The sequence below is a fragment of the Theobroma cacao genome, chromosome 5, assembly GCF_053813885.1.
Source record: "Theobroma cacao isolate CCN51 chromosome 5, ASM5381388v1, whole genome shotgun sequence".
Taxonomy (NCBI): Eukaryota; Viridiplantae; Streptophyta; class Magnoliopsida; order Malvales; family Malvaceae; genus Theobroma; species Theobroma cacao.
Genome location: NC_142643.1, coordinates 33606059 through 33631227, shown reverse-complemented (window position 1 = coordinate 33631227; position 25169 = coordinate 33606059). Strand labels below are relative to the sequence as shown.

Below are 25169 nucleotides of genomic sequence, written 5' to 3'. Positions count from 1 at the left end.
ATATTCCATTCAACTTAACAGCCAATAAGTCCAAACAAATCACGTAAATAGAATAAGTCCAAAATATGTTCATTCTATATACCAAGAGAACAAAAACCACAGCCCAATTTGTCATAAAATTATAAAAGCCAATTTAATAATGAAGGCCCAACAATTTAATCAAACAAACTCAAAAATCTTTTAATACATAGAGCCTAAATAATCTAAATAGTTCAAGCATAGGATAGGTGTCACAGGCCGCACGAGATTCAACTAAAGTTCGGCACATGACAATAGGTACACTAATTTGATTAAATATCAGTATAATGCTTCAAGCATATAAAGAAAAATCTATTTGTTTTAACGAACCAAATACTCACGGACATATATCGTAAAGGATCCAAACAATTTTGAAATTCCACAAAAGTATATATCAAAATGCATATGGTTCATTATTCTCTAAATAATTTCTAAAATAATATTTTTAGAAATATACAAAAATTACAAATACACAATTTCAAAATCATACATCAAAATTTCTATGCAGAGATTATTCTAACTCTGATACCACATGTTAAACATTCCCAAACATATATATATATATATATATCTACACACCAATAGAAATAATAGAACATAACAAAACATAAATAAATAAATATTTAAAAATATCAACTAGCTTAAGCAATAGTAGTGTACTTTTGTTTGGTAGCAAAAAAGATTTGATAACCAATATTTGACGTTTTATAAGAGTAAAATTTTCCACCACCACTAACACCTTTTATATGTTTTACCCAATAGATTATCCATTGAAATGACATGAATTGTAAAAAAGTTAGAAAGAAAAACCATAAGAATTGACTATAACCTGCAAGTATAACTAAAAGCCATCTAGAGTTTTAGACAACAATAATCATGAAAGATAAACCTGCAAAATATCATCCAATTAAGATCATGACACTAACCTTCCCCCAGAGCAAATAGCAAATAATCAAATTTTTTCTTTTATGAATTCTTCTAACCCAAATAACACTTCACAAGGATGGTAATAGGGTCTTTTTAAAAATTGCTCTAAGTTGGGGAACCGTAAGTTTTCTTTTATGAGCAAAACTGCTTCCATCAAAGAGATCATTAATCCTTCAAAATTTGGAAACTTCAAATAATGGATAGTTATCACAATCCCATTAAAACTATATTAACCATCCTATTAATTGTGGAATCCAAAGGTGAGGTCGACTTAAATAGATGGGATATCTATAATTTGAATTTTAAAATTCCAACATAGCAATAATATGAAAATATTTTTATTGTTGTTGGACTATTGCACTGGACAAGTATCATGTAGTTGTTAATTTTTGGTGAAATGTCAAAAATTAAAATGGAGACTTTTTTTATTTCAACAAAACTTTCAAACAATTTCATTGGATTTTCGACAAAATATTTTGGATTTCTTGATGGAATCAATCGGATTTTTTGATGTGATTTCGACTAAATTTTTTGCCTTTAACGATGAAATTTTTGTTGAAAATTTTTAATTACTGATAACTTCCAATTGGAAATTTTGATGGAATTTTCTCCAAATTTGACAGGTTTGCCAACATAAAAGTTTTAGACTAAAATCTCCAAAGAAATTTTAAAGTTTTTGACGGATGAGAGCATACCAATAAAAGTAAAGTCGACGGAATTTGAAGGTCACATTTTTTATATTTTCTCATATATATAGATGCATGTGTTAAATCTCAATTAGATTTTACATAAACATTTGCATTCATACTTACAATTTCCATAACAATCCAAATGCAAATATTACTTTCCCAAATTTATATTTCTAGACATAAGGTAATAAATTTTCATTTATTAATGACGCTCTCACGTAGTAGTTCTATGTAGAGGTTTGTTGGCCAGAAGTTAATTTCTCCCTTTTCATTGTACCGAAAACTATAAGTCTTGTTTACCATTGAATACGGCACTAGCTGCCTAACATTTGGTAAGTACGTAGTTTAATGCAGTTCACTTTTATCATTTGCTTCAATTAATGCATGGGACTAGTTTGCATTTGCCCCGTTTATAAATATCCAATGGCAATTGCTACAAGGTCAATACATTGATGTTATATTTTTGATAAGGTGAGTTGAGATGAAGTTCAATCTGTTTGTTGCTAAAGAATTAAGCACATGACATGCTTCATTAATCGCTACGACCAAATTAAAGTGATGGGCGAAAAAGGGGAGAGAACTAATTTTATTAAGATTCACGCTGAAACGGTATACATGTAAACTGCAGCTTTAGGTAGCCTAATATAGTTAGGCGTCATCAATTTATTTTAAGTAGAGACACCCTCGTCTATAGAGGGTTACATGGTTCAATCAGTCATCAGTTTTCAAAGTAAAAGTTCCCATCCTGGCTGGATCATAGAGTAAGACAGTTCTATTATTCAGCGGTTGAGTTGGCCTTGAATTGTTCCTGTTTTCCTGAAAAGAAAAAAAAAAACAAAAACAGAAAAAGAGTAGAAATCAACAAAGCAAATTCATCATTTTTCTTAAACATGTAATAAACAATGCGTAGCATTTTGCTTAAGATTTGCAAAGGAAACTAAATTGCTTCTGGTCGGATATGTTGAAGGTGATTTTTCTGAACAAAATTGTGAATTGTTTACGGCATCCCTGGGAAGGAGGAGGTCTTGAAATTTAAACAGATTCAGGTCTCATTTATGACTGAGTTGACGAGTAATTGATCTCAGTGTAGAGACACTTACCGGAGGAAGGACGTTCCTTAATGCTTCAACTTGCGAGCGGGAAACCGTCTTTATCTTTATAATTAAGATCCACAATAAGTTAGCAAAATTCCAGCAAGTGAATTTAGGAAAAGGCTAGAATCAATGGTTGAGAGGCAATAAAGACCTGTGGGAAGACTGTCCAAAGAACGCCCTCTGAGCAGGGAGGAGTTGTAAGTGAACCATTGTATCGATAATACTTTCTGCCGGGAAGTCCGATGGATTCTGGATCAATAGGCCCCAACGGTACTCTCTCTACGTTCTCAAGAGTTGTTATGAAGGGACGCAGCTGTCAGGAAACAAAAACAAAAGGAATAAGAAAAACCAACCCACGAAACTATAATATGAAACTTAATTAAATATACAGCAGGTAATATATTCTATATGTAAACAAGAAAACTGAATAAAACAAGATGTTGCATATGTACCCTAGCAATGAAGGGATCAGCCGCTCCAAGTTGGTAAAGAATAGCAACAACCGCAGTCAGATTTTGAGCACTTTGATGAACTAGGTGAAGCTCCAAGGCAAACCTGTTAGAAAAATATATATATGTATATATGTAAATATTGCTTAGACTTTAGCTTTCAGTACAAATCAATTGAATTTTTTGAATAACAAAAAACTCAGAGAAGAAGAATTGGAAAATATTTATCACCTAGTTCTATTGAATGTGTGCTCTGAGGGTGAATGCCAATGACAGTTAACCACGTAATAAACAGTCCCATTAATGGTAATGTTTCCAGCATTCCCTCTCCATACAACCTGACGAAATTATTGGTTAATTAAGAGAAAATTAGCAACTACAGCAAGATCAAAATCAATCGCACACTAGCTATAAACTAGATTTTTTGTGTTAGTTACACAATAATTCAGTTAGCATTCATTTCTCACCCTGAGAAGGAATATCAAACAAATTAACTATTACAATCTAAATTATAACAAAATATAATACTAGATCAATATATAGTAACTAACAAAATATGTAATTTATACTATTATATAAAGTTAATTCTTGAATTTGGTATCATAAGTTAGGTGATTCGTTAACTAGTTAAAGTATAAATTAAATTTACCAAGTATATAATCTAGTAATTTAATATATATATATATATATATATATATTCATTAGTAAAAAATTCTCTAAAACAACACATTTTTTGCTGCCAATTTTCCTTTAGTAGAGTGTAAGAAAGACATGGAGAAAAGGGGTAGAAGATGGCTCTCGAAAGCATGTGTCAAAGTGGATTATGCATGATCCTATCCAAAGGTACATGAAGGGGTGGGTGACAAGCCCAATAGTTATGAAGATATCAAAATCATAATTTGATCTTGGAATTTTCAAAGGACAAATGCTCATATCAACTCGGCGAATTATAACCTTTTACTGGTTAGTTCCAACTTGGCAAACTTGAATCTATAAAGAAGATGGTAAAGGAAGAGAGTCAGGAGTTCACCGCAACGTCTACCACCCTATTCTCCAAAACAGCAGGAGCTGATGTGTAGTTCCTTTGCAAATCTCCCAATTGAGGTCGAGGCTGTACAGTTCCAATATCTATGGGGGATTGCATCCGTCCATCGCTGCAATTTCTCCATTCTGGTTTGAGTAAACCCCACCGCGACGGTCCCCTCCCTGATGCTTCGTCGTAATTGAATTCATGCCCTGTCCCACCCCAACCCCCAACAGGAAGGCAGATTCTTAATATAAATGCCTAACATATGGCTAAAAGTTGCCATAACATATCTTAAACATGCCCAACAAAATAAAATATTTCAAAGTCGTATATTTTTTAATATATGATTTGGCAGTTAATATTAAATGCCAAAGAGACCAAAAAAAAAAAAAAAAAACAAGAAATAAAACGTTTTCATAGTTTTGATTTCGTAACTATATATTCAAACAGAAAATATCCAAATTTGAATTAAAATTGAGTTTGTTGGCAAAATTGAACACGTTTGAAGTATAATGAAAAAAAATTGACATTGAAGGAATAATATTATAATGTTAAGTTTGATCTATGAGCCAAAAGAGAATTATTAATGCTCCCGATGCATGAGAGTCTTGGTAGTTTGGTTTCTCCTCTGTCATCAGATCATTTTGTGGGTTGTCCTGCCCCCCATTTGGTAGCATGATATTACTTCTCACATTTTCCGGAGCTGCTTTCTACCATAGCGTGGTTGGTCTTGTGCTCTGATGTTTATATGTTTTATGTGAGTAATGTTTTAGGGGTAGTGTAGACTGTAACGGATTGAGAAATTTTTTTAAATGGTGTTATAATTAAAATAATAATAATAATTAAAATAAATATATTAAAATTCATAAATTAAAAGTTTGACTATTAAATTAAAGAAAAATTCAGTTAAATTAAAGAAATTGTAAATTCATTAGGATCATTAGTAGAATTTTGTTATTGTTCTCTAAGATTTGAGTTCTATGAGACAATATCTTTTCATGACTTATTTATCTAAAATTAAAAATCTTGTTAAAAATTGCTATTCATTAGCATAAATTAAAATATTAAAATTAAATAAATTATGATCGTACATAGCAAATTATCAAATTCAACTATTAACAAAAGGACAATTTTCTATTCATTGATCAAAACTAAATATAAGCATCCACAAATAATATAAAGTTAAATACAAAACTCAAATAATTAATATCTACAAAATAAATAAAAAAAATACTCATAATTTTAAGATTTTATTTGACATGTAATATTACTTTTCTATTAGTTAGATTATAATTATCAACCCAAACTATCAAATTAATCAAAAAAATATTTAAATATGATGTATTTAAAAACTTAATTTGGATTAAAAATTACAAATTAATTTAAACTTAATTTTGTTATTTTGAGAAAGTGAAAAACACAATCAAAGACCAAAAAAAAAGGAAACAACATTGCGGGTGTCAAGAGTAAGACTAGAATTTTTGAAGAGCAGAATATTTTAAGTTTTAACTTTTTTAATAAAATTTTAAATTATAGAAAATTTTTTTTTTATCTTTTCATGTAATATTTAAATAATACTATATAAATTATTTTTTGATAATATTTAAATATTATTGCTATGTAAATTTTTTTAATAAAATTTACTTTTTACCCGCTTCCTACAAAATTATAAAAAAAAAATTTATTAATATTATTAAAACTCAAAATAAATGATATAATAAATAAATATTTTTTAAAATTGACCATAAACGTGGGTCCGCGCTCGTGGGTTTGTATCCGGTGATAAGACAGTAAGTCTCATCCCCTCTTTTGTGCCATTAAAGCTGTTCAATAAAAAAAATTATTCTATTATCACTCTGTTTGTTTTAGTTTCAAAGTTCCAGCACTCAATTAAGAATATATATATATATATATATATATTAACGAGAAACGAAGGAAAGCAAGAGCGATCCAATATAATGGGCTTCTAATGACAAAAGAGTTGTTACACTTAATATTAATGGATCAATAAATGGTTATCACCCCAGTGACAACAGCTTGAATCGAAGAACAATCCTGTCAAAAAAGTATGAGAAAAAAAAAAGAAAGGAAAAATAAAAAACAAGATATCAAGGAAAAGAAAGAAAGAAAAAAGGGCATATTTCAAGCGTAACTAGTTAAGAAATGTGATGGAAATGATGATCTTCCAGTTATACAATTATGGCTGTAGACAATAATTAAAGTTTATAAGTGCAATCCCAAAATCAATGTTATTTGAAAGAACAAAAAAAAAATAGAAAGAAAGCATGAGAGAATGTATATGTATACCCTCCTCAGATTGGGAGCAAGCTGAGACTGAGAGAACGAGACAAGAGAGAAGGAAAAAGGAAAAGGCCGGTTTCCAGTAGCTGTTGTTGCAGTTCTTCATGATTGCTTTGCTTCCTCTGTGTCGTGAATTGCTGAGTTGGGGCTTAATTATCAGCGGTATTTATAAAGAGGCAAGGCGGCGGTATTACGCTACTGATAGACCAGGGTACGCTATATATTGGAACACGGACGATATTTGTTTTAGAACTACTTGTTCCTTCTACAACTTGAAGATGTTAAAACCGAACCTCAATTTACCTTTTCATTAGGTGGGCATGGGAGTTGAGAGGGACGGGACCTCGGCGGCTGTGAGGGTATGTTATGGAAGGTAGGAGGGGTAAAGTGTCCTTATGTGAACAGGACTGATCTTAGCAAAGTCATTATGTGAATTGAATCTCTAGGATTCAAGAGCTAGGAATAAAAGGAATGAAAAAGAAAAAAAAAAAAAAGAAAGAAAGATACGAAATGAATAAAAAAAATCAGTTCCTCCATTGGGTGGCATCCCCTTCAACATTATGTTTTTTTTTTTTAAATGTTGTTGGGCTGTTGTTAGTAGTTTCTTTAAGTGCACTAAATGCAGAATTTTTATTTATAATTTAATAATAATTATTGCCATCTAATAAAAAAGTTAAGTAACTATCGCAAGAAAATTATAGATGAAAATTGTACCAAAAAAAATAATTCAAGTGTCTCGCCTTCAAAAGGATTCATGTTTCTTTTTTTTCTAGGGCTTTTTGTTTTCTAAAAATTATTGCTAAATAATTCTGATGCTCAACTAAGTAGCAACCCTTACTTTTATAGATATACTAATCGACTTGGATCTATTAGACCTAATCATAATCCAACAAGACTTATATATAAAATCCAAAAGAAAAATATGCCTAGGATCCTTTGGGATCTCTCTCTACTGCTATGGGTCCAAGTTGTTGTCAACTCATGACTCATATTGTACTTGGAATTTTATTTAATCTAATATTATTATTTAGTTTCTTAAATTAATTAAGAAATCTTATTTACCCATTATAATTGCAATAATGTCCATTAACACATTGCAAATGATCTTTGCAAAGAAAAGAATTATGGTTAAATACCCAAACAAGCCCCCAAACTATATCAAAAAAGTCAATTTAGCTCTCATCCTTTTATTGCGTTCAAATAAGCCCAATGACTTTTATTTTGAGTCAAATAAGCTCCTCTCACTAATTGTTGATTAACTTCCATTAGTTAACGGTACAGTCAGTAATTTTTGATGCTACATTATCTGCCACATGACATGTTGACGTTTCCTCTCGATGATGTCAATGTCATGTGGCAGATGACGTGATATTAAAAATCACTGACTTGGAGTTTGGTTTTTTCCTTTCCAAATGTCCAAAAATTAGTGATTAGTGATCTGAAATAAAAAATTTTTTAAAAAATTGTTTCAAACTCTTAACTAATTACTATTTTCTTAATTAAAGCCATTTTTCCTAACAAAAAAAAACCTAATCAAACTTTTTCAGTTTGATTGAAGCGAATGTTGGTGTAGAGAAATTCAAAAATACCCAAAAACGATTTTGAGAAAATGAAACATAAAGGTAGGCCATACAATGTTTATAATATTGAAACTAGCAAAGATATACAATGTTGTTCCATAATAAAAGAAAGTCAAATCTTTTTCTTCTCTTTCTTAGAATTTGTAAAGGAAATTTGATATTCTTCTCTTCCCAAGAATCTATAAAAGAAGTCAAATCCTTCTTTTCTCTTCCCTAGAATTTGTAAAGGAAATCTGATGCTTTTCCTTTCCCTAAAATCTGTAAGGAAAATCTGATGGTGTTGAATTTTATTTACTAACAATAATAAATTCTCTTCTCACACATCTCACAGATTTAGAAAATTCAAGACTACCCAAACAAACAATTTTTAGAAGAGAAATAGGAATTTGTAGATAAAGATCGGATATTCTAACTATAAGGTGTGTTGGATTTAGGGAATGTTGAAGAAAGTGAAGATTTCTTTTGTTAAGAAGGATGGCTTCAATTAGGAAGATGATAATCAACTAAGAAACGATGGTAATTAGTTGAAAACAATTAGTTTTCTTTTTATTTTTTGTTTCAAATCCCTAACCAATAATTTTTGGATATTTGGATGAATAAAAAGGAAAAAAATCCAATTCCTAGTTAATAATTTTTGATGCTATGTCATCTATCACGTGACATTAACATCATTAAGATAACATATCAACATGCCACATGGAAAATGACGTGGTGTTGACTAACTTCAGTGACAGACTTATATGAAGCTCTTTAATTGGATCATGTTCAATGTATGTACCTCATACACTACACTTACTTGTTTGCTTTAGGGTCACTACTCCAATGCTAGAGTTAAACATTCTATCCTTTTTGATAGAGGTATAACAAGTGTAGGCTTTAAATAGTTTGTCGCATTTAGCCTAGAACAATTTTAGCGAATAAGGAACTAAAGAACTATAACTCCTTACTTAATAGTTCATCAACTATTAGCATAGTTTTTCTACAATGTAACCAAATAATTTATGGTCATATCATATATGTCGTAAATAAATAAAATATCCATTAAAATATAACATATATGAAATCAATAATTAATGTAGCAATTTCTTTATCTAATAAATAAATAATAAAATTGGTTTTTAACAACATATGTCCAACAATCTCCTATTTTCACTTAAAATCAATCATACACATATTTTATACCCATTGATTCTAGGTGCTTCTTAAACACCTTTTGTGACAAAGATTTAGTCAATGGATTTGATATATTTTCAATTGAAGCAATCTTTGCTATTGAAACAACTCCTCTATGTATAATATCACGAATCAAGTGGAATCTGCACTTTATGTGTTTTGTTTTCTGGTGAACTCTTGGTTCCACAACATATACTACTGCTCCATTATTTCGCAATAAAAAGTTATGGGAGAATTTATAGAGGGAACAATTCCACACTCTTGTATGAATTTTTGAATCCATACAGCTTCTTTTGTAGCTTCACTGGTAGCGATATACTCTATTTCAGTGGTGGAATCTACAGTAGTATCTTGCTTGCAACTTTTCCATGTTATTGCTCCCTTACCCAAAATGAAAACAAATCCAGATGTTGATTTTCTATCATCCACATCTGGTTGAAAATTTGAATCTGTATAGCCTGTTGCTACTAAATCTTGTCCACCAAACACTAAATAATAGTGCTTAGTTCGATTTAGATATTTCAACATATATATTTCACTATTGTCCAATGTTTAAGACCTAAATTAGATTGGTATTTACTCACAACACCGACTACATAACAGATATTCGGCCTAGTATATAACATGGAATACATGAGACTTCTTAATTCTGATGCATAATGATAGTTTCTCATAATCTCTCTTTCCTCTTGGGATTTAAGAGAAATTCTCTTAGAGAGATTAATTCTATGCCTAAAGGGTAAAAACCCTTTCTAGGAATTATGCATGCTAAACTTGGTCAATATCTTGTCAATGTAATTTGCCTGGAACAACCCCAATAATCTTTTTTCTTCAGTCTCTAAACAATTTGATTCCAACTATATAAGACATTTCACTAAGGTCTTTCATAGAAAAGTGCGTAGATAACCAAATTTTTGTTGATGACATTCACCTACATCATTCCCAATAAGTAGTATATCATCAATATAGAGAACCAAGAATGTGATTGTACTCCCACTAACGATCTTGTACACACATAGTTCATCCCAATTTTGTGAGAAACCAAATGATTTGATTGCCTCATCAAAACGGACGTTTCAACTTCGAGATGCTTGCTTCAGGCTATAAATTGATTTTGTTAATTTGCAAACTTTTGTTTTTTGACCTTTGGATATAAAACCTTTAGGCTAGTCCATATAAATTTCTTCTTGAAGATATCCATTCAAGAAAGTGATTTTAACATCCATTTTTCAAATTTCATAATCATAGCGTGCTGCAATTGGCAACAGAATCCTTATGGACTTTAGCATGGCTAAAGGCAAAAAAGTTTCCTTATAATCAATTCCAACTTTTTGAGTATAACCTTTTGCCATTAGCCCTGCTTTATAAATCTCTACCTTTCCATTGGCTCCTAATTTTCTTTTGTAAACCTATTTACAACCGATTGGCTTAACACCTTTCAGTTTATCCATTAGAGTCCATACCCCATTGGACTACATTGAGTCCATTTTTGATTCTGTGGCCTTTTGCCATTGAGCAGCATCTCTATCATTCATAGCCTTTTCATAGGTAAAAATATCATGATCTGGTCTACCCGGTTCCATTTGATAAATTTCATTAAGCAAAGTATACTTAATCAGAGGTTTAAATATTTTTTTACTACGTCAAGGTTCTTGCAATTGTACAGGTTCAATGGGAGTCACAATACGTTTTTCATTATTTTCATTTACCATATTAATTGGTTGAGGAACTTACTCTTCAAGAGCTATTTTGGTTCTACTATCTTTCAAGCTATAATCATTTTCTAGGAATGTAGCATTCCTGCTTACAAAAGCCATTTATTCATTAGGCTTATAGAAGTAGTAACCAAAACTCATTTTGGGGTATCCAACAAATAATTCACCTATAAGTTCTTAAGTCTAGCTTATTTAGATTAGTTTTTCTTACATATGCAAGACAACCCCATATCTTTAAATGTTTTAGGCTAGGAACTTTTCTTATCCATAATTCATATGGAATAGAGGTGTTGAGAGAAAAAAATGATGAAGAGATAAGTAATGGGTGGGAATTTGAGCAAGAACAAAAAAATTAGACTGGGTAGAAAAGTGGAAGAAGAGCGAGAAAATAGTAATTTAAGGAGGAGTAGAAGAGAAAGGAATAGAGTGTGAGACCTTGTCAAGCTCGATTAAAAAACAAGTTTTTTTGCCCCATTTGGTTAATATTGATCAATGTTAGAGTTATTTGAGGTTGAAAAGTAGAAATAATTTGATTTCGGTACATTTCGGAGTATAGAGGTAAAATCGTAATTTTTTGCTCCGATGGCAAATTGGTAAATTTTTTGCCCCAACACTTGTCAAGACCAACGGATTTCATTCATTCTGTAAATGGATAAACATGAGAAATGTGTGGTGGAGAGAGATTGCTTAATGGCTAAGTATGACACATGGACCAATGAGATTGTGACATGTGTCAAAATCTCATCCATTCATTATTTTCTCTATAAAAGGCATAAAAATCAGCCCATTTCTCCCATAGTGATCAGCCAAACCAGAAGAGAAGAGAAACCAAGGAAGAACAATCATTAGGTGGGAAAAATCAAAGAGAAAGTGTTGGAATTCAAGGAAACAAGCTAAGTAAGTTCAAATTTATTTAATTCTCCTTGATACCTAGCTTACCCATGCTTTTGTTCTTGATTTCCATGGTTGAATATTGAGTTATCATGATGAATTCAATTCTGAAAAATGGGTATGGAAGAGGAATTGTTGTTGGAATAATTTGATTTTAGACTATGTCAGTGTTTAGGGATAGTTAAGCATGGTTATGAACAAAAACACAAAAGAAATATTCAATTTCTCTAGGGTTCCTTGTTGGTCAAACCATGAGGGCTGAATATCAATGGGGGATTGTTTTTATTTCAAGGAAAATGGCTTGGAAAATGATGAATTAAGGTGAAACAATTATGTAGAAAAATTTTCGGTGCTAGTGCACCAAATGACCGAATTTTTCTATAAGGAACTGTGAGGGTTCTAATGCTGAATTTGGCTTTATTTAAATGGTATGTGGTAAATTAAGGTATTAGAGGAGAAATGGATTAATTTGGAGTGAAATTGGATGCATTGGCCAATTGATCGGATGAAAAATCGACTTAGGCCACTACTGGGTCTAGATGGCTACCCGTGCATTTTTCATTTCATATCATATATATATCAAGCCTGAAATAGCTTATGACTGTTAGACACCATTTAATTGGAATATGTGTCATGGATTATGGCTAGGTGGTGAGCCATTGGATACGGGTAAAGGACCGTACCCGCAGACTGAAAATAGGAGTATTTCTACTTCTAATACAGGTGAGTGGATTTGCGTTTCAAACTTGTTTTGGGGAATATGAAAGATTCTATCCAATTTGTCTTAGAAAATGTACCTTGGGAACAAGCTTTTAGTAAAATGATTTTATATTGTGAAAATGTGCTATGCAATGGTTTATGTGTAATCACAATATGATAAAATGCATGATATGCATTGGATGCTTCTTTACATGTTGATTTGAACCCGGCTATGTGCGAGTAGGAGTGCACATAAGCCGTTGCTGACCCGGCTATGTGTGAGTGGGAGTGCACATAAGCCGTTGTTGCCTCCGTAGCGAAAGGGGGGATGCTCCGTGATCTCCCACCCCTCCGCCCAGGAGCTTGAAAGATAAGGGAGGGATTGCTCTGTTGCTTCGTGATTCGGAGTGAAGTGCACCTCTTGCCGAGTGAAGGGGGAGGGATGCTTATGTGAGACCCTGTCAAGCTCGATTAAAAAACGGTTTTGTACCGAGTGGTACAACTAAGTTAAATCGAGCCTTGAACTAGTTCAAATAGAAATTCTAAGAGGAATTTGAAAATTTTAAAACCAATAGAATGGCTTAAAACAGTGATTCGGAGTTCAAGGTCCAGTTTAGAGTCCATCAGAAAAATTGATCAATGTTAGTGTTATTTGAGGTTGAAAAGTAGAAATAATTTGATTCCGGTACATTTCGGAGTATAGGGGCAAAATCATAATTTTTCGCCCCAGGGGTAAATCGGTAAATTTTTCACCCCAGCACTTGTCAAGGCCATGGGATTTTATTCATCCTCTAAATGGATAAACATGAAAAATGTGTGGTGGAGAGAGATTGCTTAATGGCTAAGTATGACACATGGACCAATGGAATGGTGACATGTATCAAAATCTCATCCATTCATTATTTCTTTATAAAAGGCATAAAAATCAGTCCATTTCTCCCATAGTGATCAACCAAACCATAAGAGAAGAGAAACCAAGTAAGAACAAGCCCTAGGTGGGAAAAATCAAAGAGAAAGTGTTGGAATTCAAGGAAACAAGCTAGGTAAGTTCAAATTTATTTAATTCTCCTTGATACCTAGCTTACTCATGCTTTTGTTCTTGATTTCCATGGTTGAATATTGAGTTATCATGATGAATTCAATTCTGAAAAATGGGTATGGAAGAGGAATTGTTGTTGGAATAATTTGATTTTAGACTATGTTAGTGTTTAGGGATAGTTAAGCATGGTTATGAACAAAAACACAAAAGAAATATTCAATTTCTCTAGGGTTCTTTGTTGGTCGAACCATGAGGGCTGAATATCAATGGGGGATTGTTTTTATTTCAAGGAAAATGGCTTGGAACATGATGAATTAAGGTGAAACGGTTATGTAGAAAAATTTTCGGTGCTAGTGCACCAAATGACCGAATTTTTCTATAAGGAACTGTGAAGGTTCTAATGCTGAATTTGGCTTTATTTAAATGGTACGTGGTTAATTAAGGTATTAGAGGAGAAATGGATTAATTTGGAGTGAAATTGGACGCATTGGCCAATTGATTGGATGAAAAATCGACTTAGGTCAGTACCGGGTCTAGATGGCAACCTGTGCATTTTTCATTTCATAACATATATTTATCAAGCCTGAAATAGCTTTTGACTGTTAGACACAATTTAATTGGAATATGTGTCATGGATTATGGCTAGGTGGTGAGCCATTGGATACGGGTAAAGGACTGTACCCGCAGACTAAAAATATGAGTATTTTTACTCCTAATACAGGTGAGTGGACTTGCATTTCAAACTTGTTTTGGGGAATATGAAAGATTCTATCCAACTTGTCTTAGAAAATGTACCTTGGGAACAAGCTTTTAGTAAAATGATTTTATATTGTGAAAATGTGCTATACAATGGTTTATGTGTTATCACAATATGATAAAATGCATGATATGCATTGGATGCTTCATTACATGTTGATTTGAACCCGGCTATGTGTGAGTGGGAGTGCACATAAGTCGTTGTTGCCTCCGTAGCGAAGGGGGGGATGCTCCGTGATCTCCCACTCCTCCGCCCAAGAGCTTGGAAGATGAGGGAAGGGACTGCTCCGTTGCTTTGTGATCCGGAGTGAAGTGCACCTCTTACCGAGTGATGAGGGGATGCTTATGTGAGACTCTGCCAAGCTCGATTAAAAGACGATATTGTACCAACTGGTACAACTAAGTTAAATCGAGCCTTGAACTAGTTCAAATAGAAATTCTAAGAGGAATTTGAAAATTTTAAAACCAACAGAATGGCTTAGAACAGTGATTCGGAGTTCAAGGTCCAGTTTGGAGTCCATCAGAAAAATTGATCAATGTTAGTGTTATTTGAGGTTGAAAAGTAGAAATAATTTGATTCCGGTACATTTCAGAGTATAGGGGCAAAATCGTAATTTTTTCACCTCAGGGGCAAATCGGTAAATTTTTCACCCCAACACTTGTCAAGGCCATGGGATTTTATTCATCCTGTAAATGGATAAACATGAGAAATGTGTGGTGGAGAGAGATTGCTTAATGGCTAAGTATAACACATGGACCAATGGAATGGTGACATGTGTCAAAATCTCATCCATTCATTATTTTCTTTATAAAAGGCATAAAAATCAGCCCATTTCTCCCATAGTGATCAGCCAAACCAGAAGAGAAGAGAAACCAAGGAAAAACAAGCCCTAGGTGGGAAAAATCAAAGAGAAAGTGTTGGAATTCAAGGAAACAAGCGAGGTAAGTTCAAATTTCTTTAATTCTCCTTGATACCTAGCTTACCCATGCTTTTCTTCTTGATTTTCATGGTTGAATATTGAGTTATCATGATGAATTCAATTCTGAAAAATGTGTATGGAAGAGGAATTGTTGTTAGAATAATTTGATTTTAGACTATGTTAGTGTTTAGGGATAGTTAAGCATGGTTATGAACAAAAACACAAAAGAAATATTCAATTTCTCTAAGGTTCTTTGTTGGTCGAACCATGAGGGCTGAATATCAATGGGGGATTGTTTTTATTTCAAGGAAATTGGCTTGGAAAATGATGAATTAAGGTGAAACGATTATGTAGAAAAATTTTCGGTGCTAGTGCACCAAATGACCGAATTTTTCTATAAGGAACTATTAGGGTTCTTATAATGAATTTGGCTTTATTTAAATGGTATGTGGTAAATTAAGGTATTAGAGGAGAAATGGATTAATTTGAAGTGAAATTGGACGCATTGGCCAATTGATCAGATGAAAAATTGACTTAGGCCAGTATCGGGTCTAGATGGCTACCCCGTGCATTTTTCATTTCATATCATATATATATCGAGCTAGAAATAGCTTTTGACTGTTAGACACAATTTAATTGGAATATGTGTCATGGATTATGGCTAGGTGGTGAGCCATTGGATACGGGTAAAGGACCGTACTCGCGGACTGAAAATATGAGTATTTCTACTCCTAATACAAGTGAGTGGAATTGCATTTCAAACTTGTTTTGGGGAATATGAAAGATTCTATCCAACTTGTCTTAGAAAATGTACCTTGGGAACAAGCTTTTAGTAAAATGATTTTATATTGTGAAAATGTACTATACAATGGTTTATGTGTTATCACAATATGATAAAATGCATGATATGCATTGGATGCTTCTTTACATGTTGATTTGAACCCGGCTATGTGCGAGTAGGAGTGCACATAAGCCGTTGCTGACCCGGCTATGTGTGAGTGGGAGTGCACATAAGCCGTTGTTGCCTCCGTAGCGAAGGGGGGGATGCTCCGTGATCTCCCACCCCTCCGCCTAGGAGCTTGGAAGAGGAGGGAAGGGACTGCTCCATTGCTTTATGATCCGGAGTGAAGTACACCTCTTACCGAGTGAAGGGGGGGATGCTTATGTGAGACCCTGTCAAGCTCGATTAAAAGACGGTATTGTACTGAGTGGTACAACTAAGTTAAATCAAGCCTTGAACTAGTTCAAATAGAAATTCTAAGAGGAATTTGAAAATTTTAAAACCAATAGAATGGCTTAGAACATTGATTCGGAGTTCAAGGTCCAGTTTGGAGTCCATCAGAAAAATTGATCAATGTTAGTGTTATTTGAGGTTGAAAAGTAGAAATAATTTGATTCCGGTACATTTCGAAGTATAGGGGTAAAATCGTAATTTTTTCACCCCGAAGGCAAATCAGTAAATTTTTCACCCCAGCACTTGTCAAGGCCAAGGGATTTTATTCATCCTGTAAATGGATAAACATGAGAAATGTGTGGTGGAGAGAGATTGCTTAATGGCTAAGTATGACACATGGACCAATGGAATGGTGACATGTGTCAAAATCTCATCCATTCATTATTTTCTTTATAAAAGGCATAAAAATCAGCCCATTTCTCCCATAGTGAGCAGCCAAACCAGAAGAGAAGAGAAACCAAGGAAGAACAAGCCTTATGTGGGAAAAATCAAAGAGAAAGTGTTGGAATTCAAGGAAACAAGATAGGTAAGTTCAAATTTATTTAATTCTCCTTGATACCTAGCTTACCCATGCTTTTGTTCTTGATTTTCATGGTTGAATATTGAGTTATCATGATGAATTCAATTCTGAAAAATGGGTATGGAAGAGGAATTGTTGTTAGAATAATTTGATTTTAGACTATGTTAGTGTTTAGGGATAGTTAAGCATGGTTATGAACAAAAACACAAAAGAAATATTCAATTTCTCTAGGGTTCCTTCTTGGTCGAACCATGAGGGCTGAATATCAATGGGGGATTGTTTTTATTTCAAGGAAAATGGCTTGGAAAATGATGAATTAAGGTGAAACGGTTATGTGGAAAAATTTTCGGTGCTAGTGCACCAAATGATCGAATTTTCTATAAAGAACTGTGAGGGTTCTAATGCTGAATTTGGCTTTATTTAAATGGTATGTGGTAAATTAAGGTATTAGAGGAGAAATGGATTAATTTGGAGTGAAATTGGATGCATTGGCCAATTTATCGGATGAAAAATCGACTTAGGCCAATACCGGGTCTAGATGGCTACCCGTGCATTTTTCATTTCATAACATATATATATCGAGCCTAAAATAGCTTTTGACTGTTAGACACAATTTAATTGGAATATGTGTCATGGATTATGGCTAGGTGGTGAGTCATTGGATACGGGTAAAGGACTATACCCACAGACTAAAAATATGAGTATTTTTACTCCTAATACCGGTGAGTGGACTTGTATTTCAAACTTGTTTTAGGGAATATGAAAGATTCTATCCAACTTGTCTTAGAAAATGTACCTTGGGAACAAGCTTTTAGTAAAATGATTTTATATTGTGAAAATGTGCTATATAATGGTTTATGTGTTATCACAATATGATAAAATGCATGATATCCAATGGATGCTTCTTTACATATTGATTTGAACCCGGCTATGTGCGAGTAGGAGTGCACATAAGCCGTTGCTGACCCGGCTATGTGCGAGTAGGAGTGCACATAAGCCGTTGCTGACCCGGCTATGGGCAAGTAGGAGTGCACATAAGCCGTTGCTGTTCCGGCTATGTGTGAGTGGGAGTGCACATAAGCCGTTGTTGCCTCCGTAGCTTATAACTTGTTGGTTTTTGCCATATTTCCCATTTCTTTGGTACCATAGTTGAGCATGGATTTTTGTAAAGTGATTTACTGATGTAGGGTTTACAAAAGGGGTTTAAAGGAGCTAAAACAATTGCATGGTTTTAAGAAAACGAATGCATCATGATTTCGATAAACATTCCTTATGGTATGCTTGTTCCCATCTTGTTCACTCACTGAGTATTGTACTCACGTTTTATAAAAATTCATGTTTTCAGATCAGGTGACTGTTGGACCCTAGATCGAGGAGTCCCCGTAGTGCATCTCTTGGGTATGTGTTTGGCATTCGATCGTAATCCCTTTTATTGTAAATGTCTCTACTGGAAGTCATGGGTCCTTTTGTATTGTGAATACAATCTAACAATGTTAATATGTGTATGCAATGTAAATTGCTAAATACATGACTGGTATAGTGCATGTATATTATTATCGATAATGCCATTATATTTTGGCTATGTTCACACTCGAAAAAAGATGTGTGTGTATGCATGATATGATAAATTTGTTAAGCAAAGGTAAATGGATAGGCTTGCTTGGGCTTAGTGAGCTATGCTCATTTAGCTCATACGTCGGTCATGGCCCGGGAAATTGGGTCGTGAGAAAGTTGGTATCAGAGCTCTAGGTTTGTCTAGGTCCTAGGGCTTCCATTTGTTGGTCCAGCGGAGTGTCAGGTTTTTATGTGGGAACTTCGGTTGTGAAGTGTGAGCCACGACACATTTCATAATCGAGGAACTGCATAAATTCTCAATCTTAGAAACCACCTTATCTCTTTAACTGTGGTTAATGACATGTGTTTGCTCTTGTCTAGGTAAGAATGCCACCTAAGACACAGGCCACCTTAAGACAAGTAGGGGAGCAAGATGCCCCTACTGAGATGACTAATAGGCCACAGGTACCCACCCCATAGGGGGCGAGGTAGACGTGGCAGGGTCGCTATGCAGGTGAGAGCGAGTATGCTTGTGAATAGGAGAGAAGAATACTTGGTGGTACCCACTTCTTTAAAGGAGGTGTTTGTGACTGAATAAGAAAATAAATCCTGCGTAACTCGAATCAAGGATAAAAATACCTTAGTGAATTTAGTGGTGTTAGACACCTTAAGGAGCTTAAGGATCAGTTGGAGGATCCTTATGGAAAGAAAGAAATGATGTTTACCAAAGGCACAGATGAAATGTTGAGGTATGGAAATAGATTTTATGTGCCAGATAATGATGAATTGAGGAGAGAGATATTGGAGGAGGCGCATATGGCAGCTATGTGGTACATTCAAGAGCTTGGCAACGAGGCTGAGTGATGCTGCTTGCCAAGTGCTCTGATAGGTACCCTTTGTTGCTCGTCGCGAAAGGGAGAAAGGGCTGCCCTGAAGGGTGGAGCCACCCCTAGTGACAATGTTGGTATTAGGATTTAAAGGAGGTGACGTGGGAAGTTGAGGATGAGATGCGGACAAAGCATCCACACCTTTTCGATATGTAAAGGTAAGTCACTCTACATTGAATTTAAATTCGGGGACCGAATTTTTATTAGTGAGAGAGAATGTGAGACCTTGTCAAGCTCGATTAAAAGATGGTATTGTACCGAGTGGTATAACTAAGTTAAATCGAGCCTTGAACTAGTTCAAATAGAAATTCTAAGAGGAATTTGAAAATTTTAAAACCAACAGAATGGCTTAGAACAATGATTCGGAGTTCAAGGTCCAGTTTGGAGTCCATCAAAAAATTGATTAATGTTAGTGTTATTTGAGGTTGAAAAGTAGAAATAATTTGATTCCGGTACATTTCGGAGTATAGGGGCAAAATCGTAAATTTTTCGCCCCGGGGGTAAATCGGTAAATTTTTTGCCCCAGCACTTGTCAAGGCCATGGGATTTTATTCATCCTGTAAATGGATAAACATGAGAAATGTGTGGTGGAGAGAGATTGCTTAATGGCTAAGTATGACACATGGACCAATGGAATGGTGACATGTGTCAAAATCTCATCCATTCATTATTTTCTTTATAAAAGGCATAAAAATCAGCCCATTTCTCCCATAGTGATCAGCCAAACCAGAAGAGAAGAGAAACCAAGGAAGAACAAGTCCTAGGTGGGAAAAATCAAAGAGAAAGTGTTGGAATTCAAGGAAACAAGCTAGGTAAGTTCAAATTTCTTTAATTCTCCTTGATACCTAGCTTACCCATGCTTTTGTTCTTAATTTTCATGGTTGAATATTGAGTTATCATGATGAATTCAATTCTGAAAAATGGGTATGAAAGAGGAATTGTTGTTGGAATAATTTGATTTTAGACTATGTTAGTGTTTAGGGATAGTTAAGCATGGTTATGAACAAAAACACAAAAGAAATATTCAATTTCTCTAGGGTTCCTTATTGGTCGAACCATGAGGGCTGAATATCAATGGGGGATTGTTTTTATTTCAAGGAAAATGGCTTGGAAAATGATGAATTAAGGTGAAACGGTTATGTAGAAAAATTTTCGGTGCTAGTGCACCAAATGACCGAATTTTTCTATAAGGAACTGTAAGGGTTCTAATGCTGAATTTGGCTTTATTTAAATGGTATGTGGTAAATTAATGTATTAGAGGAGAAATGGATTAATTTGGAGTGAAATTGGATGCATTGGCCAATTTATCGGATGAAAAATCGACTTAGGCCAGTACCGAGTTTAGATGACTACCCGTGCATTTTTCATTTCATAACATATATATATCGAGCCTGAAATAGCTTCTGACTGTTAGACACAATTTAATTGGAATATGTGTCATGGATTATGGCTAGGTGGTGAGCCATTGGATACGGGTAAAGGACTGTACCTGCGGACTGAAAATAAGAGTATTTCTACTCCTAATACCGGTGAGTGGACTTGCATTTCAAACTTGTTTTGGGGAATATGAAAGATTCTATCTAACTTGTCTTAGAAAATATACCTTGGGAACAAGCTTTTAGTAAAATGATTTTATATTGTGAAAATGTGCTATACAATGGTTTATGTGTTATCACAATATGATAAAATGCATGATATGCATTGGATGCTTCTTTACATGTTGATTTGAACCCGGCTATGTGCGAGTAAGAATGCACATAAGCCGTTGCTGACCCGGTTATATACGAGTAGGAGTGCACATAAGCCGTTGCTGACCTGACTATGTGCGAGTAGGAGTGCACATAAGTCATTGCTGACCCAGCTATGTGTGAGTGGGAGTGCACATAAGCCGTTGTTGCCTCCGTAGCTTATAAGGCTGGATGCTTCGTGATCTTCCACCCTATGAGTGCTTTGGTAGGTATGATCTGTGGTGAAGTATGACTCTCCGACCAAGAGCTTGGAAGATGAGGGAAGGGACTGCTCCGTTGCTTTGTGATCCGGAGTGAAGTGCACCTTTTGCCGAGTGAAGGGGGGGGGAAAGCTTGAAAGATGAGGGAAGGGAATGCTTTGTTGCTTCGTGATCCGAAGTGAAGTGCACCTCTTGCCTAGTGAAGGGGGGGGGGATGCTTCGTGATCTCCCATCCCCTAGTGACAATAGCATAAGTCGTTGCATATGAGATGATGATGATGGGATGATGTGCATGATGATGATGATGGGATGGTGTGCATGTTGATGATGGGTATATGGTTGTAAATGCAAAAATGTAAGCATTTGTTTTGTTGAAATTTGGAAGTTTACATGTGTTACATGTTGCTATTGTTATTTTAGCAGGATGACTTGTTTTAAGGGAAAAAAGAGACTTTTTTCTTGATGTTCTGGTTCTCGCTGCAGCGAGAATGAAGTTCGCTACAGCGAGAAACTTTCTATTTATTTTGCTAACTTGTGGGTTTTTGCCATATTTCCCATTTCTTTGGTACCATAGTTGAGCATGGATTTTTGTAAAGTGATTTACTCATGTGGGTTTTACATGAGAGGTTTAAAGGAGCTAAAACAATTGCATGGTTTTAAGAAAACGAATGCATCATGATTTCAATAAACATTCCTTATGGTATGCTTGTTCCCATCTTGTTCACTCACTGAGTATTGTACTCACGTTTTATAAAAATTCATGTTTTCAGATCAGGTGACTGTTGGACCCTAGATCGAGGAGTTCTCATAGTGCATCTCTTGGGTATGTGTCTAGCATTCGATAGTAATCCCTTTTATTGTAAATGTCTCCGCTAGAAGTCATGGGTCCTTTTGTATTGTGAATACAATCTAACAATGTGAATATGTGTATGCAATGTAAATTGCTAAATACATGACTCGTATAGTGCATGTATATTATTATAGATAATGCCATTATGTTTTGGCTATGTTCACACCCGGAAAAAGGTGTGTGTGTATGCATGATATGATAAATTTGTTAAGCAAAGGTAAATGGATAGGCTTGCTTGGGCTTAGTGAGCTATGCTCATTGAGCTTATGAACCGGTCATGGCCCGGGAAATTGGGTCGTGACAGCTTAAGTCGTTGTTGCCTCCGTAGCGAAGGGGGGGATGCTCTATGATCTCCCACCTCTCCGCCCAGGAGCTTGAAAGAGGAAGGAAGGGACTGCTCCGTTGCTTCGTGATCCGGAGTGAAGTGCACCTCTTGCTAAGTGAAAGAGGGGATGCTTCGTGATCTCCCACCCCCTAGTGACAATAGCATAAGCCGTTGCATATGGGATGATGATGATGGGATGGTGTGCATGATGATGATGGGTATATGGTTATAAATGCAAATATGTAAGCATTTGTTTTGTTGAAATTTGGAAGTTTACATGTGTTACATGTTGTTATTGTTATTTTAGCAGGATGACTTGTTTTAAGGAAAAAAAGAGACTTTTTTCTTGATGTTTTGGTTCTCGCTGCAGCGAGAATGAAGTTCGCTACAGCGAGAAACTTTCTGTCCATTTTGCTAACTTGTGGGTTTTTGCCATATTTCCCATTTCTTTGGTACCATAGTTGAGCATGGATTTTTGTAAAGTGATTTACTCATGTGGGGTTTCATTAGGGGTTTAAAGGAGCTACACAATTGCATGGTTTTGAAAAAATGAATGCATCATGATTTCGATAAACATTCCTTCTGGTATGCTTGTTCCCTTCTTGTTCACTCACTGAGTATTGTACTCACATTTTATAAAAATTCATGTTTTCAGATCAGGTGACTGTTGGACCCTAGATCGAGGAGTCCCCGTAGTGCATCTCTTGAGTATGTGTCTAGCATTCGATAGTAATCCCTTTTATTGTAAATGTCTCCGCTGGAAGTCATGGGTCCTTTTGTATTGTAAATACAATCTAACAATGTGAATATGTGTATGCAATGTAAATTGCTAAATACATGACTAGTATAGTGCATGTATATTATTATCGATAATGCCATTGTGTTTTGGCTATGTTCACACCTGAGAAAAGGTGTTTGTGTATGCATGATATGATAAATTTGTTAAGCAAAGGTAAATGGATAGGCTTGCTTGGGCTTAGTGAGCTATGCTCATTGAGCTCATGCGCCAGTCATGGCCCTGGAAATTGGGTAGTGACATAGAGCTAGAAGGTATTCCCCTAAATATAGAAGTGGTGATGGTAACAGAAGCAAGGGAAGGGCTCAAAATAAAGGAAAAAAATAGAAGTAGAAAGGGTGGGTTGTTTACTCCAGGATCCGATTCAAGTGGTAAGAACAAAAGGATTAACAAGGAGCGGATTGAAGATTAAAAGAGACAAACGATGGTGGAAAGAGTTAGTAAGGAGAATGGATCTATTTCTAAAGTTGACATTAAGAAGAGAAATTTAGTTATTGTAAGGAAGGTAGAGGAAATTTGGGAACTTAATAAGATATTGGGTTTGAATTTTGTGGAAGATAAAGATGAGGTTATCCAAAAAATTGTGGAGCTTGAAGTAGTAGATATAGAAGGAAGGAGTCAGTTAGGACATGCTCATCAATATAGACAGTCTAGAGCAAGAGATGAACGAGGGCAGCTCTTTTTTGCTAGACTAGGTTGTCACTGGCTTATGTGTAATAAGTTTTCGTGTGTGATTATTGGAAATTTTGGATGAATTGATACCAGGGTCTAGGAGGGTTTTCTGAAGTGAAAAAGGAAGAGCTTTTGTTGTGTGCCTTTCAAGATTAGGAAAGGAGGTAGAGTCTAGAGAAGTCTTCATCAGCATCTTGAGTTTGCTGCCTTTTTGTGGATAAGGAGCCAGGGTGGTAGATTAAATGGTGTTCAAATGCCTTAGTTGCGATACAATAGGTGAATATTCTCTAGATTTTACGGGTTTGCTTATCATGAGAGTGTGATAAAAGTTAGTTAGCTTTTAGTAGTTCAGGTTGAATGTTTTAAGATGTAGTGGAATGGTCTAGAAAGTTTGGATCATTGTTATTGTTGTTCAATTTTCTACCCACGCAAGTATATGTATTGCAAAGATAATATAATAATGAGTAGAGAGTCAAACTCACAGGAAATTAAATTAATTCTTACTATTAATTATTAAAATTACACATCTTAATTTTATCCAACCAATAAAAATTTAATTAAAAAGAAAAATTAAATCAAACCTAAAAACTAAAACTAATCTAAATTTACTCAGCCAAATTATTTTATTAGACTTGATTGACTTCTAGACCTAAGATTATAATGCCCCTTAATACTTAATCTGAATATTGTCTCTCTCTCTCTTTCTCTCTCTTAACTTAGTTTAATGGATTAAGTTATTAGCTTAGAGTCCTAATTTATTTACAAGTTTCTGCCAAGTTTCTTATAAAAATATTTTTCCCAATTAACTTACTACATATCTATGAAAAATTAAATTGAAAAAAGATTCATTAAGTTTGTGCTCTAATTTTAGCTACGTATGGCTTATAGGTGTATGTCTACCCTATATGCGAATCAAACTACCTAATTAATTAAGCGTATTCAATTATACATTATTTTATTCAAGATTTACATTAGTCTCTTTCGTCAAGGTTTAATTTAAGTTTCCAATTCAATCTAATTAGTAATCAAGCAATTAGAAGCATTAATAACAATATAGAATAAACAACTTAAAACCATCATACATAAGCAAAAGAGAGATAAATAA

At 34.4% G+C, this 25169-nt stretch overlaps 1 protein-coding gene across 1 annotated transcript; it reads right to left on the bottom strand.

Annotated features, from left to right (window-relative positions):
• Positions 1-2190: 2190 nt before the first annotated feature.
• On the bottom strand, positions 2191-6636 carry LOC18598865 (alpha carbonic anhydrase 7-like). The gene is made up of 7 exons (XM_007028577.3): positions 6512-6636; positions 4208-4413; positions 3409-3515; positions 3181-3283; positions 2880-3041; positions 2735-2788; positions 2191-2450 (listed from the first exon to the last, which is right to left on the bottom strand). Exons 1-7 carry the CDS (start codon positions 6609-6611, stop codon positions 2346-2348), a joined length of 837 nt encoding a protein of 278 aa, XP_007028639.3. The 5' UTR covers positions 6612-6636; the 3' UTR covers positions 2191-2345.
• Between the last annotated feature and the right edge of the window lie 18533 nt (positions 6637-25169).

What these genes read in the sequence shown, in the direction of transcription:
- LOC18598865 (XM_007028577.3), bottom strand. Translation starts at nt 6,611, where the DNA reads ATGAAGAACTGCAACAACAGCTACTGGAAACCGGCCTTTTCCTTTTTC. An exon ending in TTGCTCCCAATCTGAGGAGG is followed by an intron (nt 4,414 to 6,511) that starts GTATACATATAC and finishes GGGGTGGGACAG; the next exon opens with GGCATGAATTCAATTACGAC. An exon ending in TAAGGAACGTCCTTCCTCCG is followed by an intron (nt 2,451 to 2,734) that starts GTAAGTGTCTCT and finishes TTTTCTTTTCAG; the next exon opens with GAAAACAGGAACAATTCAAG.